The sequence below is a fragment of the Panthera pardus genome, unplaced genomic scaffold, assembly GCF_024362965.1.
Source record: "Panthera pardus isolate Hobbes unplaced genomic scaffold, ASM2436296v1 HiC_scaffold_17, whole genome shotgun sequence".
In the NCBI taxonomy this organism is placed as follows: Eukaryota; Metazoa; Chordata; class Mammalia; order Carnivora; family Felidae; genus Panthera; species Panthera pardus.
This window is the reverse complement of record NW_026526732.1, coordinates 28,926,853-28,943,132: the sequence shown is the minus strand read 5'-3', so window position 1 is coordinate 28,943,132 and position 16,280 is coordinate 28,926,853. Positions and strand designations below refer to the sequence as shown.

Sequence of the window (16,280 nt, the reverse complement as noted above, 5' to 3'; positions counted from 1 at the left end):
GGCTGCACGACCATCCTTTGCCCCCATTTCTGGTCCCAGAAGGTGGGAGGTGAGGGCTCAGAGAGCAGCTGTAGTCCTTGGGCACGAAAGTGGCAGCCGGCACATGGGACCCTTCTGGAAGGGATAGAGGGTGGCAATTATGCCTTGGGAATATCAGTGCCAGAGTGGAAGGCCCGGGGCTCTTCCCAACAGAAGCTGGGGTTATGCACCTCAAGTAGCTTTTTCCTTTTTCTGGAAACATTTTAATGTGGTTGAAGTCAAATTAAGGAGAGATCTGAATGGGAAAATAAGTCCGGAAGTGTAGCTCGTGATGCGGGGGATACACGGATGAATTTCATCATCTGGGTCTTGATAAGACAGGCATTGAGGGAATGAACCTACAAAGACCTGTATAATCCTTCTTTTTGCATTAAAAAAAAAAAAAAGCCTTCTTTTTTTAAAGTGGCATTGAATGAATTATTTCTTTCCTAAAACTGACCACCTTAAAGGGGTAGGGGAAACAGGGAAAGAGCAGGTTAGAAAAATGCCCCATACTTAAGATAACATCCTCTCAGGCAGGTAGATGCTTTTACTCTCTTAGTTCTTTTAGATGTCTTTTCATTGGTCTGGCACCCAATCACCTATTTGGGGACCACACGTGTAAAGGCATTCCTTATCCTCGTCCTGATCTGAGTTAGTAGCCAACGGTCTATACAATAATCTTCCCTGTTAATAATTTCCACAAGGCTACACTAAGGTGGAACGCACAGCAAGGTGCCCATGTCAATGGTGCTGGCAAGTTTCCCAGCAGGACAAAGACTTTCATTTTCCAATTAGAGTTAAGTTTAGAATACAAATAACTTTCAAGAGAGAATACAAATACTCCAAAGCAGACTGAAGTCCAATAGAACTTTCTGTGATGACTGAAGTAATCAACATCCATGCTATCCAATATACTAGCCACGTTTGGCTATTTGAATTTAGGTCTAAATTAACTAAAATTAAATAAAATTGAAAATAAAATTATGAAAACAGTTCTATTTGTAACAGCATCAAAAAGAATTAAATACTTAGGAATAAACTTAATCAAGAAGGCAGAAGACTTGTACACTGCAAAACAAATGAAAGACGACAAAATGGGAAGAAATTCTATGTTCACAGACTAGATAGAAGACAGACTTATTGTTAAAATGTCTATACTTCCCGAAAGCAACTACAGAGTCAATGCAATCCCTATCAAAATCCAATGTTGTTTTTGCAGAAATAGAAAAATTAATCCTAAATTCATATGGAACCTCAAGGTACCCTGAGTAGATAAGACATTCTTGAAAAGGAGGAACAAAGTCGGAGGTCTTGTACTTTTGATTTCAAAACATAATCAAAACAGTGTGGTACTGGCATAAAGATAAGCATATGGACCAATGAAATAGCCCAGAAATAAATCCTTGTGTATATGGTCAGAGGATCCTTGATAAGGGTGCCAAGACCACTCAGTGGGGAAAAGATAGTCTCTTCAACAAACGGTGTTGAGAAAACTGGGTATCTACATGCAAAAGAATGTAGTTGGACTCTACCTCACTACAAAAACTAACTCCAAATGGATTAAAGACCTAAATGTAAAACTTAAAATTATAAAATTCCTGCAAGAAAGTTGAGGAAGCTTCGTGACATTGTTTTTGGTAATGATTTCTTGGATATGGTACCAAAAGGCCACAAAAGCAAAAAGAGACAAATGGGACTACATCAAACTTAAAAACTCCCGTGCATCAAAGGATACATATAATCAACAGAGTAATAAGGTAACCTACAGAAAGAGAAATATTTGCAAATCATATATCTGAAAAGAGATTAATATCCAGAACATGTAATATCCAGAATATGTAAATATCCTACAACTCAACAAAAAAAAATAAAGATTAAACAAATTAAAGAATAAGAATAAAAGATGAGCAAAGGACTTGAGTAGATATTTCTCCAAAAAAAGATATGTGAATGGTCAACAAGCAAGCACATAGAAAGATGCTCAGTATCACTGATTGTTAGGGAAATGCAAATCAAAACCACAGTGAGATAGCACCTCACACACCATTATGATTTTCACAAGAAAGTGACAAGTGTTGGTGAAGATGTGGAAGAACCGGAACCCGTCTATACTGTTGGGGGAACGTAAGTTAAATGGGGCATTGCTATGGAAAACAATATGGCAGTAGGGCAAAATATTAGAAATGGAATGACCACAAAATCCAGCAATCCCACTTCTGGGTATATATCCAGAACAACTGGAGGCAGGGTCTTGAAAGAGATCTGTTACCCACATATATAGCTGTGCTATTCATAGTAGTCAAGAGGCAGAAGCAACTCAAATGTCCGTCAGCGGGTGAATGGATTAACAAAATGTGGTGTATATGCGTGTGTTTGTGTATATGCATACATACATACAATGCAGTTTTATTAGCCTTAAGGACAGAAATCCTGTCACATGCTACAACATGGATGGACACTATGCAAAGTGAAATAAGCCAGTCACAAAAAGATAAATACTGTATGATTCCATTCGTATGAGGTATCTATACTAGTCAAATTCAAAGAAACAGAAACTGAAATGGTGGGTTACCAGGGATTGGGAGAGGAGAAAATGGGGAGTTGTCCCTTAGTGGGTATAGTTTCAGTTTTTCAAGATTTAATAAGTTCTGAAAAATATACGTAATATTACTGAAATGTACACTTAGAAACGGTTAAGACAGTACATTTTGTTATATGTATTTTTTTTACTGTAATTAAACATTTTTAAAAAGGAAATTAAATTTAAAATTCTTTGTCATTCTCACTAGCCACTTTTCAAGTGCTTCCATGACCAACTGCTGCTGGTTGCTCAAATGAATTCCACAGTGCAGCTCTGGGGCAAAAGTGACTTGTGAGTCACTTTCCGGAAATAGGTATTTGCCTAAACATTTGGTCGTAAAGAGATGAAAAGACAACCAGTAAGTCAAATATAGAAAGAGGAAGGCGTTAAAAAAAAATTAAAAATGGGTGAGAAAGTAGAGTTTCTGGATCATGTGATGACAAATCCCTCTCATTTAATCTGTTGGCCATGGGTCAGCTCTCATCCTCCCCTCCTGGTGTGTTATGTTGTGTTTTTATCTGCAGCAAGGTATTTTTCCTTTGGTAGGTACTTTTCCCTCTCCAATAAGTACTCAACCTTTGGGGCCCAAGCTGTTCACCCCAACTATTGCTTTTTATCCACAGCTAGGCACTCTGAAGCACCCATGCGCTAAGGATGAAAAACTACCCAGACATCAAAGGTAGTTTCACCTTTAGCTTGTAGGGCTGGAAGTCTGACTCAATCATGAATTAAACACTGATTCCTGAAAGCCTGGGGCTTGAAAGAAAACGGCCCGTAGGCAAAGCCATCGAGCTCTCACAAGCCTCAAATTATCCTCAAACAGCTACACAAAATCCTTTTAAGTGTCCATCGGCTTTATAAATCTGAACTGCTCTGGGAAGTTAAGGTTTTAAAAAAATCGTTCAGCCTTTCATTAAACAGGTCATGGTATTACTATGGGAGAGAGGCAACGAGGTCTTCCGGTTGACTGGGGAGTCCTTCAAGACTACAGTACAATCACTGAAGACCACACAACAATGTCTGCTCCTTTCAACGGATACTAAATAGCACAGAGTTTGAAGAAGAAAGATGCATGGAGACATACGAGTTACCTCATTGCATTTATGGCATGAAATTAATTAGAGGTGAACATTAATGTCAGCTCAGCCACCTTGCCAGTAATGCCAAGTACAAATTATATTCTTCACTTGCAAAACAAGAGTCTGTAACACAGCCCAGTGGCCTTTCAAGGATTACTTAGCAAATCACTAGTGTCTTCAAAATACTTTTGTCACTATATTTTCAGATCTGGGCCTTGACAGGGAGGGATGAGCTAGGCAGACAAAAATTCTTTACTTTGCTTTTTGGTGAAGCACACTGAGAGTTCAGACAGCTTCTGGATATGGGGGCTTAATAACACGCAGAGGCAGGGGCCCAGGCTCTTTGACCTCTGTCAAAGGGTTTCTTACTTTCAGGAATGTCAAAGTGTCCTGGCATTGCACTGGTTTGCACTGAGGCACCCGTGTGCTACTTGGGCCAATCGCACAAACTTAGACAAAGACTGGTTTTCATCTTCAAGTTCACGTTTTTAGGGGGAACAAAACTCCCAAGTGGAGAGAAAGCGTGGGGACACCACTGCCCAGGTGTGGGCACCTCCCACTCTGACACCCACACCGCACCTCAGGGTGGTGTCCACTCCGCACAGACATGCCTGGCTGTTCCCAACGGCTACTCACCACTGTGCCATGAACAGTCCTCCTTCGCGCAGAGCCCTCTGGCGGTGTTACCAAGAATTTGGGTCGATCCGTCAGATTTCTAGAGTGTGCAGCTTTGTAGGGCATGATGTTGATGGGGCTGCAAGATGCTGAACGAGGACAAATGGGGATAACTAGGGTGCAGGTGATTGTTTTACACACAAGAGTGCCAGAGGAGCAGGTGAAGGAAAGCCAAAAGCAGGTTCAGGAAAAGGAGCAAAGCAGAGGTAGAAAGAAAAGTAGGGAGAAGATGTTATTACCTAAAGGTGTCCAGAGCCTTCATATTCAACTCTCCTGACAGTCCTATCAGTTTACAGTGTGTCCAAAGAGAAGCCATGTCCAAGTGAAAAATCTAGACTGTATAAGCTATTTGGCTATTTAGACACTGATTAAAGACGCAGATGTAATCTCATATAGAAAGCAATGGCCTTATCTTCCTATGAAGTAATGGTTCTGCTAAAATGCTACATTAGTGACAGATAGCTTTTATATAAGGACTGTTTACAATTAGATTTTTCCCAATTAGCTTTAAGATGGAACAAAGGTGGAAAGACAGGAAACAAGCAAGCAGGCAAGCAAGAGACATTCCAGCTATTTCCAGGGTGAAGTTCAACAGCCGGTGGAAAGAATTTTTATAATGTTAAGTGACCAAGTCTTACCAGGAGTTAAGACTGGTCACAAAGATAACTAATAATTCCCAGAAACAAATTTTGTAAATGTGTTGTCTATTTAAAGGCAAATCAGATGCATAGCTGATGGGTTTTCCCAAAAGCCAAGGCATTTGATGGTGTATAACAAGCAATAGAATTTATGCAGAAGTGGGATGTAATCATTTAAAATGATGAATAGAACATAAACATGTTAGAATTGCCAAAAATAAAGTTGAGTCATGAAAAGCTTTTACAGTTTTACTCAGGTTGATAAAGGTTTTGAAAATCACATAGTTTCCGACCATTCACATTCACAGGGACACTGTCATGAATCACATGATTCTGAGGAACAATGGGTTTAAGGACATTCATAGAACACTACATAGGTATCCAAAGTGTGGGTACTAAGGTTCCAAGGTTCATTTTCAGATCTCACCGAGAAATCCTGTTCCCCAGCAAAAGAGTAAGACAATTAAACATGACTTCTGAGAAGAATACTAGGTGTTTGGATGATGTTATAAAAGGACTTTACCCACTTCTAGCCATTGTAGCAAACCTTTAAAAAGACCATTATTTCAGCTATGTATAATAGTATTTATTAATAAATTAAAAACTCAAAAGTTGGGAATTTTGGAATTATAGAGACAAGAAATATTTGTTACTTATCTACAGACAGAATGTTGATCAGATGGCTTATTTATTCATGTGCTCTGTCATTAAATGATTTGTAGTATCTTCTGGTTATCACTGAATGGTCAAGGCTGGGAATAAACTAGACACTGCATTCTCTTTTCCAATCCTCTGAAAACAGAACTCTATTTCTTCAGGATAAACTAAAACACTTTGTAACCACCACCCCCCCCCCTCCCCTGTTGTCCTTAAAAGAATATGTTTATCTTACCTGGGACTGACATAAAGCTTGGCTTCAGACCTTAATGATGAAGGAAGATGCCTTTATTGTGAGAAAGGAGAACCTTGTCTCATTTGGCTTGTTGTGATCATAGGGAAAACTGAACATAACCATTTGGTCAGGTCCCACAAAAAAGCATTTGCATTTCCCAGACAATGAAGAGTTAATTAATGCAAAACTCTTCCAAGCCAATCAAACGCATTTAAAGAATAACATCCTGGCACAGAGCACCTCCTCAAGATTACGGGACCAGGAGAGGCACATACTGCCTAAGGGCACAGCCAGAGGTCATTTACCTCGCTCAAGGATCAAGAAGCCCTGTTGAGGCCAGGGGTCTGACAGGAAAAAAGCAGCACAGAAATACGGTATCATTTTCCTCCAGTGGAAAATAACTTCAGGGGGTTATCTATTTTCCAGTGGAAAATAATTTCAGGGGGCATTTCCTGAGATGATCATGGGTGTAAGCCAAGCTCATCATGCCTCTCTGTTCATTCTTTATTCTAGCATTGAGGTAATACTGAGCAAAGGGAGAAAATACCCTCAAATCTATCTAGTGTAGCTTGTACAGAATTCTTCAAATTTAATTGTTCAAGGAACATCGCCTGGCTAAAATAAACACTGTAAATTCTAAGAATATTATGTTTCACGGAATTCATTGTTCCGAACAGCAACCACTGAAAATCCTGAAACCTTTAAATCAATTAATTGTCTTAAAAAAAAATGTATCTTGCCCTTCCGAAGAGTAAGGGCAATAATATATAGCTGTTATTTTTATTTTCCCAGAGTGCCCTCTGTATCCCAAAGTAGTCTTAATAAACACAAAAATTCTTGTCTGGAGTGTCTACCAGAAAGTCTTCCACAGTATCTCTACTTCCTCTTACTTTTGGTAGCAAGTGTGCATTAATCTTGTTTATTCAAGAGTTTCTAAATGAGCTGTATGAAAAGGTGCAGAGAAAAGATAATGCAGTACAAGTGGTTAGAGTGCAGCAGAGAGAATTGAAAAATTACCAAATAGAAACATGATAATATTTATCGAGCACCACTATGTGTAGGTACTACTCTAAATGTTTTATATGTATCAACTCATTTCATCCTGAGCTCTAATAATCACAGGTATTTTCCGTGTATTTTTAAAAAATGGGCATGGAGAAGTCAACCCAGACCAGTGGCCACAAATAAGAGGTAGGAGACTTCCAAATTTCAAGTGCTCTTATTGCCTGTTCTGGGAGTTTGCAATCCCCAAACATTCTAGGGGAAAGGGTGGCTGTCTTCATCTGCCACGTAACCCTGGCTCTGATGTAGGCCATCCTCTCGCCAATGGCAATGGGATATATCACGAACTCAAGGCACAACAGTAAAATGGAAAGAAAGAATAACTGAGGAGAGCAGGTGGCAAAATGAAAGCGATGGATAAAGTGTTTTTGACAAGAGAAACACAAGCGATGTTTATATACATAATTTCAAATGGGAAAAAAATTTAAAGACAACAGTTTTGGGTCATTAAATATAGGCCGTATCAATTCAATTAACAGGTAACAATGATCTAAGGAATGTGTTAATAAGACCAGCAACTCAACTGAAGGTCTATGCATTGCTTCACACTAAAGTAAATTACAGAAATGTATCAAAATTTGTGGAAAAGGAGAATGGGAAAGTGGCAAAGAACAGCCAGTTAGCAGGTAAAAAGCACCCTGACTGAGTGTAACAATGAAGAAGGAAGGTGGGAAGGGGGGGGGCGGGGTGGAAAATGAGGAAATGGCATTGGACAACACTGGAGGGGGAGCGAGAGAATTGACACAAGTTAGTGGTGACGGAAACTGCAAAGACAGACACTTTTTCAGCTGTGAGGCAGGCAGTTAGCATGAAGCTACATACAGTGTGGAGATCCCAAAGCATGTGAGCCCTAAACTATTTAGATCCTATGAAACAGGAATGAAAGCAATTTTAAAGGTTCCCCAATTAGCTGGACATACGGAAAAACTTTCATGACTTGCGTAGAAGCATGACACTCATAGGCAGAAAATAAACGATCTTGAAATAAGCTGTACATTTTGCTCCAGAAAAAAATCTCGGATGTGATGTGACAGCTGCCAGGAGAGTTCTTTCGCAGAGAACACAGAACACTGTGGTCCAGCTAATTGAACACACACTGCACACAGAGCATTACTCCAGGGCGCCGAGGACGGAGGTTGGATAAGCATGTTTAAGACCCAATCACCAATTAGAATTCTAAGTGGCTCTGGTAGAAGTCACTTATAATCTGTGCACTTGGTTTCCACACGCAGGTGGTAGGAATGTCTACTTGATTTTTGACCGCCTCCTGGCGGGTACTGTGAGAATTAGGGTTGCTATCAGCTCACTGGGGCGCCATGGATGGAAAAAAAAAATCATAAAACCACCAAGAATTATTTGTAAAGAGGGTTAATGATCACGAAGAGACTTGCAGAGGCAAAATATTTTTAAAGGGAACTTTATGAAGAGGCTGTGTAATTTCCTAAGTGCCAAAGACAAGGGCTGGTAGACGGGTTATGGAGATCTACCAACTGTGCCACAGAAAACCAAACCGGCTCACTATGAAAGAGATGTTGCCAAAAGCCAAATACGTATCTTTCTTTGCAATGAGATATCGGCTCTCTACTAACTTCTCATTAAACTAATTGGCTTATTTGGGCATGCTTTGCATTTCAAAAACGTAGAGGAGTTATAACTAATTACAATAACCAGTGTTTGGCACATTCTCCATATTTTCAAAGTATGTAACAAATGAGAACACTATAATTAGCCTTCCCCACAACTCTTAGACATTTGAGAGGGTACTAATTCCTAGATTACATAGAAAGACTGGCACAGGGAGGGGAAGTAGCTCGCCCACAGCCACATCATGAAACTCTCGCTTAAATTGACTTGGGCTCTGATTTTATTCCTCAGTCAATATATTAGTATTAAATTATGTCTACTTCTGATCATGTGCTCAGATGCAGGGGCAGAAAGAACGGTGGGAAAGGGATAGGTCTTTCTGGTGATGTCACAAACACACAGAAGCATCTGAAGCCATCTCATCACAAGGAGGGACACCCTTGGTTTGCCTGGCATCTGGGGTCCAGGTAAGATGCTTAGGTGGATGCTAAGGAGGGAACAATACCAGGGCCGCGAAACCAACACCGGCAGACATTTTCAAAGCCACTGCACCCAAGGAGAGAGAAGCAAACACACTGGGAAAGACGGAGACGTGATTATGATGAATACTGGAGGCTCAGATGTGCTTCCGAAAGAGGACTTGACCTCACCAAGAAAGTTGCACCTCGAACAGTTTTACCTGGGTCTCCAGACAAGGCAGCCGCGCTTTTGCTTCTGGCCAGGAACGCATGTGTGGGCGTCAGCAGTCTGTTAACAACGCTGCTCTCCCATGGGCTGAGCTGCAGGCGGCGAGCTAAACGTCACCACATAAGCAAGATGTTAGAGGAATTCTTTCCAGGGGCAGGAGAGTGCACAAGAACATCATACTTATGGCTTCCACGTGCCAGGCCTTGGAGAGACGAGGCTCTCCAGGGAGGACAGTCGGCAGAGAGACCGGGAGACAGGAACTCTGCCCAAAGGAGGAGCTATTCCATAACGCTGCCTTTCTTCAAGATGTTAGTGTTATGGATGCAGAGTTTGCTAACCACCCTCCTTTAGGAACGAACAAGTAACAAACAAGACAGAAATAGCGTGTCGACCACGGGTTTGGGATGTAGTCGTACCAATCGGCCCTCATCAGGATGGGCAGTGGGCTGAAGGCACACATCTCAACCCAAGGGCTTCCTAAGTACCCTGAACAATCAACTCCAACAGAGGCTTTGGCAGCTAATGAAAGACTGCATTTCTGTATCAATAAAGACAGAAAGGGTCTCCATGACATTCTGCCAGATGTCATGAACTGTGGCTTCGGCACTTGGGGGAAATGAGAGATAATAAAATGAAAGAGGACCCAGGCAAAGTTCTGTGTGGGATTTCCTTTTGACTTTTCCATTCAGCAAGCCAGGTTCTTTCAGGTCCCTGTTTGGCAACAACATAAACATTTTGGCAGAGAATGAGGGTAAACCTGAAGCAAGATAAAAATTAAACAGAAAAGCCAAAAGCCAATATAAACTCAATCTTGGAAATTACCAGTGGGTGTGTGAAGGCTCCAGAAAATAAATTTAGAAGAACGCAATGAAATATAGTCTCAAATTGTACTGGGGCTTGGTTGGCAAGACCATTGTCAGGATATATGTGCTAATCATAAATTAACTATTTTGCTTATATTGTTAGCTTTGAGTGGTGGCCCATGAAAATATAGAAGCTACTTTCCAAAAATATCAGGAAAGAAGCTAGCAAAATCCTGCAAATATCACTAAAGTGATCATATGTCTCTGTTTTAGAATACACTCCAAGTCCCTTACAAAAGTCTTTAAAACTGTCTAAACCTGACAAGGCCACTTCTGTTTGGTACCATAAACAGCAGATGTACATCCTGTTGTCTCTGGAGTGACTTTTTTTTTTTTAATAACCTTTTATATGTTGAATTTTCAAGAAATGGCATCTAAATTCTAGAATATTAGTTAAACAGAAGTTATCTGATGTTAAATGTTGTTATAAAAAATATCTCCTCCTACTTGAAAGGAATTACCAACCTCCAAAAAGCATCTTAAGTTCCTGACTTTATTTTTAAAAAGAAGCTATTTTGATCAAGGCTATGGTGAATTTAAGAATTAGTGAATTGTTTATTAGATTTTGTTATTAGGAGAGTCTTCATAGTTAAATTGAATCTTATCTGATAGACACAAATAAAAGGATAATATAGATGTTATATGTTGTATACGGACAATTACACATATAATATAGAAATAGCTGCAGAGTAGAACACATAAGGGAATAAGTGCTGTTACATACTATACTACGGCAGTGTGCATGTGGGCATCAGTCACAGAATTTAAAGCAAACTAAAAGTGGAATACATTCACAGAATAAAACCACTGGGAAAGGTGATGAGGATACATGAAAATCTTCAAAAGAACTATATTTTCAAGTAGATGAGAAAGGGAAGAGAGGAATGCTTCCTCTCCCTGATAAACTCTGTAGGAGGGCTGGCTTAGAATTGCAGAGATGGTTTATCATTGAAAAGACAGCTCTTTTCTTTCCCCCTGGATTAAGAAGTTCATTAACTTTATTTCTGTGAGACTTTAAAGCATCAACCAAAGAATTTGCCTCAAAGGAAGATTAAAAACCTTCTCTGACTTGTGTTGAAAGCAAATCTGAAGAAATTTGTTTTCTAGCTCTGACACTGTGAATGAAAGCTTTTGCCAGAAGAAACATGTTTCCCCTTCCTCTGCATTCATTACTATGCCCTGAACAAGATAGAGATAGATGTCTTCCATAAGACGACTTTTTAATAAAGGTTAGGACAGGAATTAGTTTATTGTTTATTGTTTTTTCTTTTTTTTCACCTAGCAGGGCCTGATTTTATTTTATTTTTTTATTTTTTTTAACGTTTATTTATTTTTGAGACAGAGAGAGACAGAGCATGAACGGGGGAAGGTCAGAGAGAGGGAGACACAGAATCTGAAACAGGCTCCAGGCTCTGAGCTGTCAGCACAGAGCCCGACGCGGGGCTCAAACTCACGGACCGCGAGATCATGACCTGAGCTGAAGGCGGCCGCTTAACCGACTGAGCCACCCAGGCGCCCCAAGGGCCTGATTTGAAGATGAAGGAAGAGATATTAATTCTTGTGAAACAACTCTATAGTATTGATCCTACTTAAGCACTTAAAAAGGAGATACTGACAATTCCTATAATAGACCACGTGGACCAGGGGAGGCACATGAACATTAGAGGTATTTGCACTGCCACCTTCTTCCATAAGCAGGAAATCATTGTTCAGTTTCAGACGAGTGTCATGCAAAAATCAGGCAAGTGTTGCCACATCCTGATATTTCATTAGAAGTAGGAAACCTAAATGTTACTTGATATATTCCATTTTTAGGATGATGGCAATGGATTCAATTTAAAGAACAAAACACCCTACTCCAGTCAAACAGAAGATGCCTGTGGGCAGAATTCAGCTTCAGGTCTACCACCATGCCCTGTGATCTAGATTCTAAGGCAAAATGTACGGACTAATTCTAATCAAACAGTAGGCAACTTCATTTCTTGCTTTTTTCAAACTCCCTATTCTTCCTTGAGGGGGGAAAAAAAACTGGTTAAGGAGGTAGCTTAAGAATATGAAGAAACACATTTTTAATGCAAAAATCTCCAGTGGCAAAAATCCCTCTATTGCAGCAATTAAAAAAGATCTTTGGTAATTAGAGCTTTCCTTTAACTCAGGTCATTTTATCAGTCTATATGACACTATATTCAAGTGTGATAATAAAAATATTTAAAAACAGGTAGGGCACAGGCACAGAGCTAATGGATGCCATGCATTAGCTCTGGAGGACCTGGGGAAGCACCGTGTGAGGAAGTGGATATTTACACCAAATGGTATGGAAACATTTCAGTATTTTTAATAACCAGTGGAGCGTTCCAGCTGAACCCTGACAGCACCAGAACCTCAATTTAATATCAGCCTTAAGCCCTGTGCTATAGGGTTGAGAAAGCTCAGACACTCTAGTAATGGTATATTCCCTTTACCAGATTTGTCTGTAAAAGCTTCTAATTTAATAATTTGATAAGAATACTTCCTAACTTGATAATAAAGCATAACACCAACTTTTAAAAATAGCAGAAAAGCAAATTAACAAAATTACTTAAATTTTAAATTAGAGAAGTTCAAATTCAGAAGAATTTCTATTCTCATTAAAAGGCCTAGGCTCCTCACTGCCCTGAGGATTTGTCTAACTTAAAACAAAATTGTTTCGTGGACCATATGGAAGTTCCTGGATGAACTGAATCCTCCTTTCTGGCCAACCTTGACCTTGCCTATTAGACCCAGGAACTGGTTCACAATTCTTCTGACAAGGGGCCAGAGAAGCAGAATCCCCAAATTTAGTGCTTTCCCTCTGATTCTGTTAAGTTCAGCTTAGGATTCAATTTGATGGGCCCCGTGCGTGATTCAAGGGGCAGTTTCTTGGCCCTTGCCATGAACTGGCTATTGAACTTTCCCTGATCCTTAACCTCATCTAAAAAAGCACACATACAGTCAGAGTCGATCTAAGGAAGGGCACCACCCATGGGGTAAGAACAGAGGATGCAGGGGCGCCTGGGTGGCTCAGTCGGTTAAGGGTCCGACTTCGGCTCAGGTCATGATCTCGCGGTTTGTGAGTTCGAGCCCCGCGTGGGGCTCTGTGCGGATGGCTCAGAGCCTGAAGCCTGCTTCGGGTTCTGTGTCTCCCCATCTCTCTGCCCATCCCCCACTCACTCCGCTCCCCAAAAATAAATAAAATTAGTAAACATTAAAAAAAAAAAAAAGAATATCCAATCAGGGGCACCTGGGTGGCTCAGTTGGTTAAGCGTCTGACTTTGGCTCAGGTCATGATCTCACGGCTCGTGAGCTCAAGCCCTGCCATCAGGCTCTCTGCTGTCAGTATAGAGCTTGCTTCGGATCCTCTGTTCCCCTTTCTCTCTGCCCCACCCCCGCATGTGTGCTTGCTCTCTCTCTCTCAAAAACAAACAAACATTAAAAAAAATATTTAAAAAGCATATCCAATTAGATACTATCACGCAGAATCTATAAAACATCTTGCTAGTTGAAAGATCGTTGTCATCCCACAGAAGTGTGGTAGGATGTACTGTTTGGTTTATCGCTCATCTACCCCAATTTCAGCTGTGAAACTGTAGGAGGCAGTAAGCCAGGTTTGACATCAAAGCACTGTAAAATCCCAACTGCAGTTTGTCTTAGACATGGGTTGACACATTAAAGTGCTGAGTAAGTGACCAAATCCAAAGAAAAGATGAGTAGGCAATTGTAAGAATAGCATTCACATGCTATATTTTATACTAAGGGGATGGGTTTGAAAATAAAACCTATTTATGAAAGGAGTTTTAGTTCATAATACTTTTCTCTAACATCTAAAAGGCCCCTAATTTGACTATATGTCTAATATCAATGATTTAGTTAGTCATCATCATTTACTAGTTATCATTTAGTTAATAGTTGAGCAAATTAGTTAAAAAAAAAAGAGGAATGGTGCAGGTTAAAAGGCAAGAATAGGAAGTTACTCAAACATTTACCGCTTTAAGAGAGTAGTTATTAGTTATAAAATAACAACAACAGGTATAACATTGTACATTACAATGACACAACTTTTATACAATACAAAATATATGAATACTCATACACACAGAACATGCACACATTGCATTCTTTTTAAAGACTGAACGTTTCCCAGTTTCTTAATAAAACATTCAAAATAACCATGACTTTGTTACTTTTAAAGAGTATATGTTTTCATATTGCACAACAATTCTTTGGTTTTCTAATTTAAAATCTTAGTTCTGTAAAACCGAAGCTTATCTTAAAAACTTGATTTTTTCCTTCTATGACATATAAATATGCAAAATAAAACTTTAATTTCATAAATAACTCAAAATTCATGTACTGTAAATCCATGGGATGAATAAAACTCAAAATTCAAATAAAACATTAATTGGAGGGATACGATTATTAAAAGTTTTAGGAAACTTCAATGATGATATATTCTTGAAGTTAGGCCAAATCCCTTAAGAGCAAAATGAATGGACACCAAAAACCAATCACACACACACAAGAAATGCAGTAAGGTTTTGTTAAATGAGAACTCAAACCGTAAAATGAAATCTACCAACATGAATCATTTAAGAAGATTTTTTAGAAAGTCAAAGCTTGGAATTCCCAAAGTACAGATGAGAAGTCAAAGACAATATGATTGAAGTAAAGTAAGTGTTCGTAACAAAGATTATTTGCATGTTGGTGGATAAGTGGGTGATTTCTGGAGCTGTAAACTCATTTACTAAAAAGTTGAGAAGCACCGCTTTCATCACTGCTAAATGCAACCATTCAGCCAAGTTCTAACATGAGCAAGGTTCTTGTCGCAAGGGAAATGCTGCTCAGCCGCTTATTGCTTTTTTATTCTGAAGTTTTGTTCTTCCTATTTAAGAAACGTAGGGAAAGCAACTTCAGATGCTGATTTTTAGCTGTAAACATCCAGAAAAAAAAAAGAAGCATTAAGTAAATAACAGAACACTTTTTTTTTTTGTTGTTTTGTTTTCCTTTTGACTGTACCTCTATCTGGAGAATTTAGTAAAGTTGCAGATGAAGAGGAGAGCCGCTTGCTAATGACGGGATCGACATGTTTCGAAAGATTCATGGTGGAAACTGACCGCCTGTCTGGATCTAAAACAAATGGAGATAATGCTAATTGACAGCCAGCATGCAGGATTGCAATTTCCTAGTTCACTGATGGAAGGAAAAACTAGGATTGGATGCTTTCAGCTCTATCACTAGATCTTACATAACAGCACAGTTTTCTAAGTGGATGTCTTAAAGGTAACTTAAAGGCCAGAAATAAAATTATTTTTCTCATCGGATAAAATAAACGTTTAGCACACCAGTTTGTCAGCCAGGAAAATTCAGGCGTATTGCTATAAGTACAACAGACAGATGAGGATCAAAGGCAGGCCAGTGGAGGGGAACTAAACTAATGGAGGCAGACTGGAAAACAAAGAGAGGATTGTAAAAGTGGATGCCCTCATAATTTTCCCAAGTAGGAACAAGGGGGTAGTGAGAGGGCTGGTAAAACAGAATGTAAACACTAGGAAAAAAAGAGGAATACCAGGTTCTATGCATTTGCTGATACCTCTGCTGGTAGAGTTACTTTACCTAGGGTGTTAATGTTCATTACAGAAAAACAGATTAAAAAGAAAGAAAGGGGCGCCTGGGTGGTTCAGTCAGTTAAGCACCTGACTCTTGATTGCGGCTCAGGTCATGATCTCATGGTTCATGCGATCGAGCCCCACATCGGGCTCTGTGCTGACACTGTGGAGCCTGCTTGGGATTCTCTCTCTCCCTCTCTCTCTGCCCTTCCCCCACTCTCTCTCTCTCTGACAAAATAAACTTTAAAAAGAAAAAGAAATACTCTGGGTATGGAAAGGATGGCTGCTATAGCATTTCTTTTTAAAAAGTCTATGAATAACCACACCTCTATGCCCGTTACACAGAGTCTAGTGCAGTTTACAAATGTAGAATCAGTCCACAAACTTGCCCAACAAAACTGACAGCAATATATAAAGAAAATTAGCATTCTTTCTCTTTAACTTTATTAGTAATACTGTTCATCCTTCAGGTCAGTAATTTTAGAGTAATTCTTAAAGGTCAAGCCAGAAGAGAATAATAGCCATATAAAATAGGCAAAAATCACCTCTGTTAGTTTGTTGTCTGTGCAGCGGAACC

The 16,280-nt window shown here is 39.6% G+C and overlaps 1 protein-coding gene across 13 annotated transcripts in view; it reads right to left on the bottom strand.

Annotated features, from left to right (window-relative positions):
* The window catches only part of MAP7 (microtubule associated protein 7), a 179,735-nt gene that overhangs the window by 22,029 nt on the left and 141,426 nt on the right, over positions 1-16,280 (bottom strand). For 6 of the 13 annotated variants that reach the window (XM_053904450.1, XM_053904454.1, XM_053904447.1 and 3 more), the window contains 3 exons: positions 15,114-15,224; positions 9,212-9,325; positions 4,318-4,469 (listed from right to left, as the gene is read on the bottom strand). In XM_053904450.1, the coding sequence (XP_053760425.1) occupies positions 4,318-4,469; positions 9,212-9,325; positions 15,114-15,224 (377 nt within the window). Of the gene's footprint in view, positions 1-4,317; positions 4,470-5,886; positions 6,135-9,211; positions 9,326-15,113; positions 15,225-16,280 lie in introns of those variants that run through there. The other 7 variants (XM_019420480.2, XM_053904448.1, XM_019420477.2 and 4 more) reach the window with 4 other exon arrangements.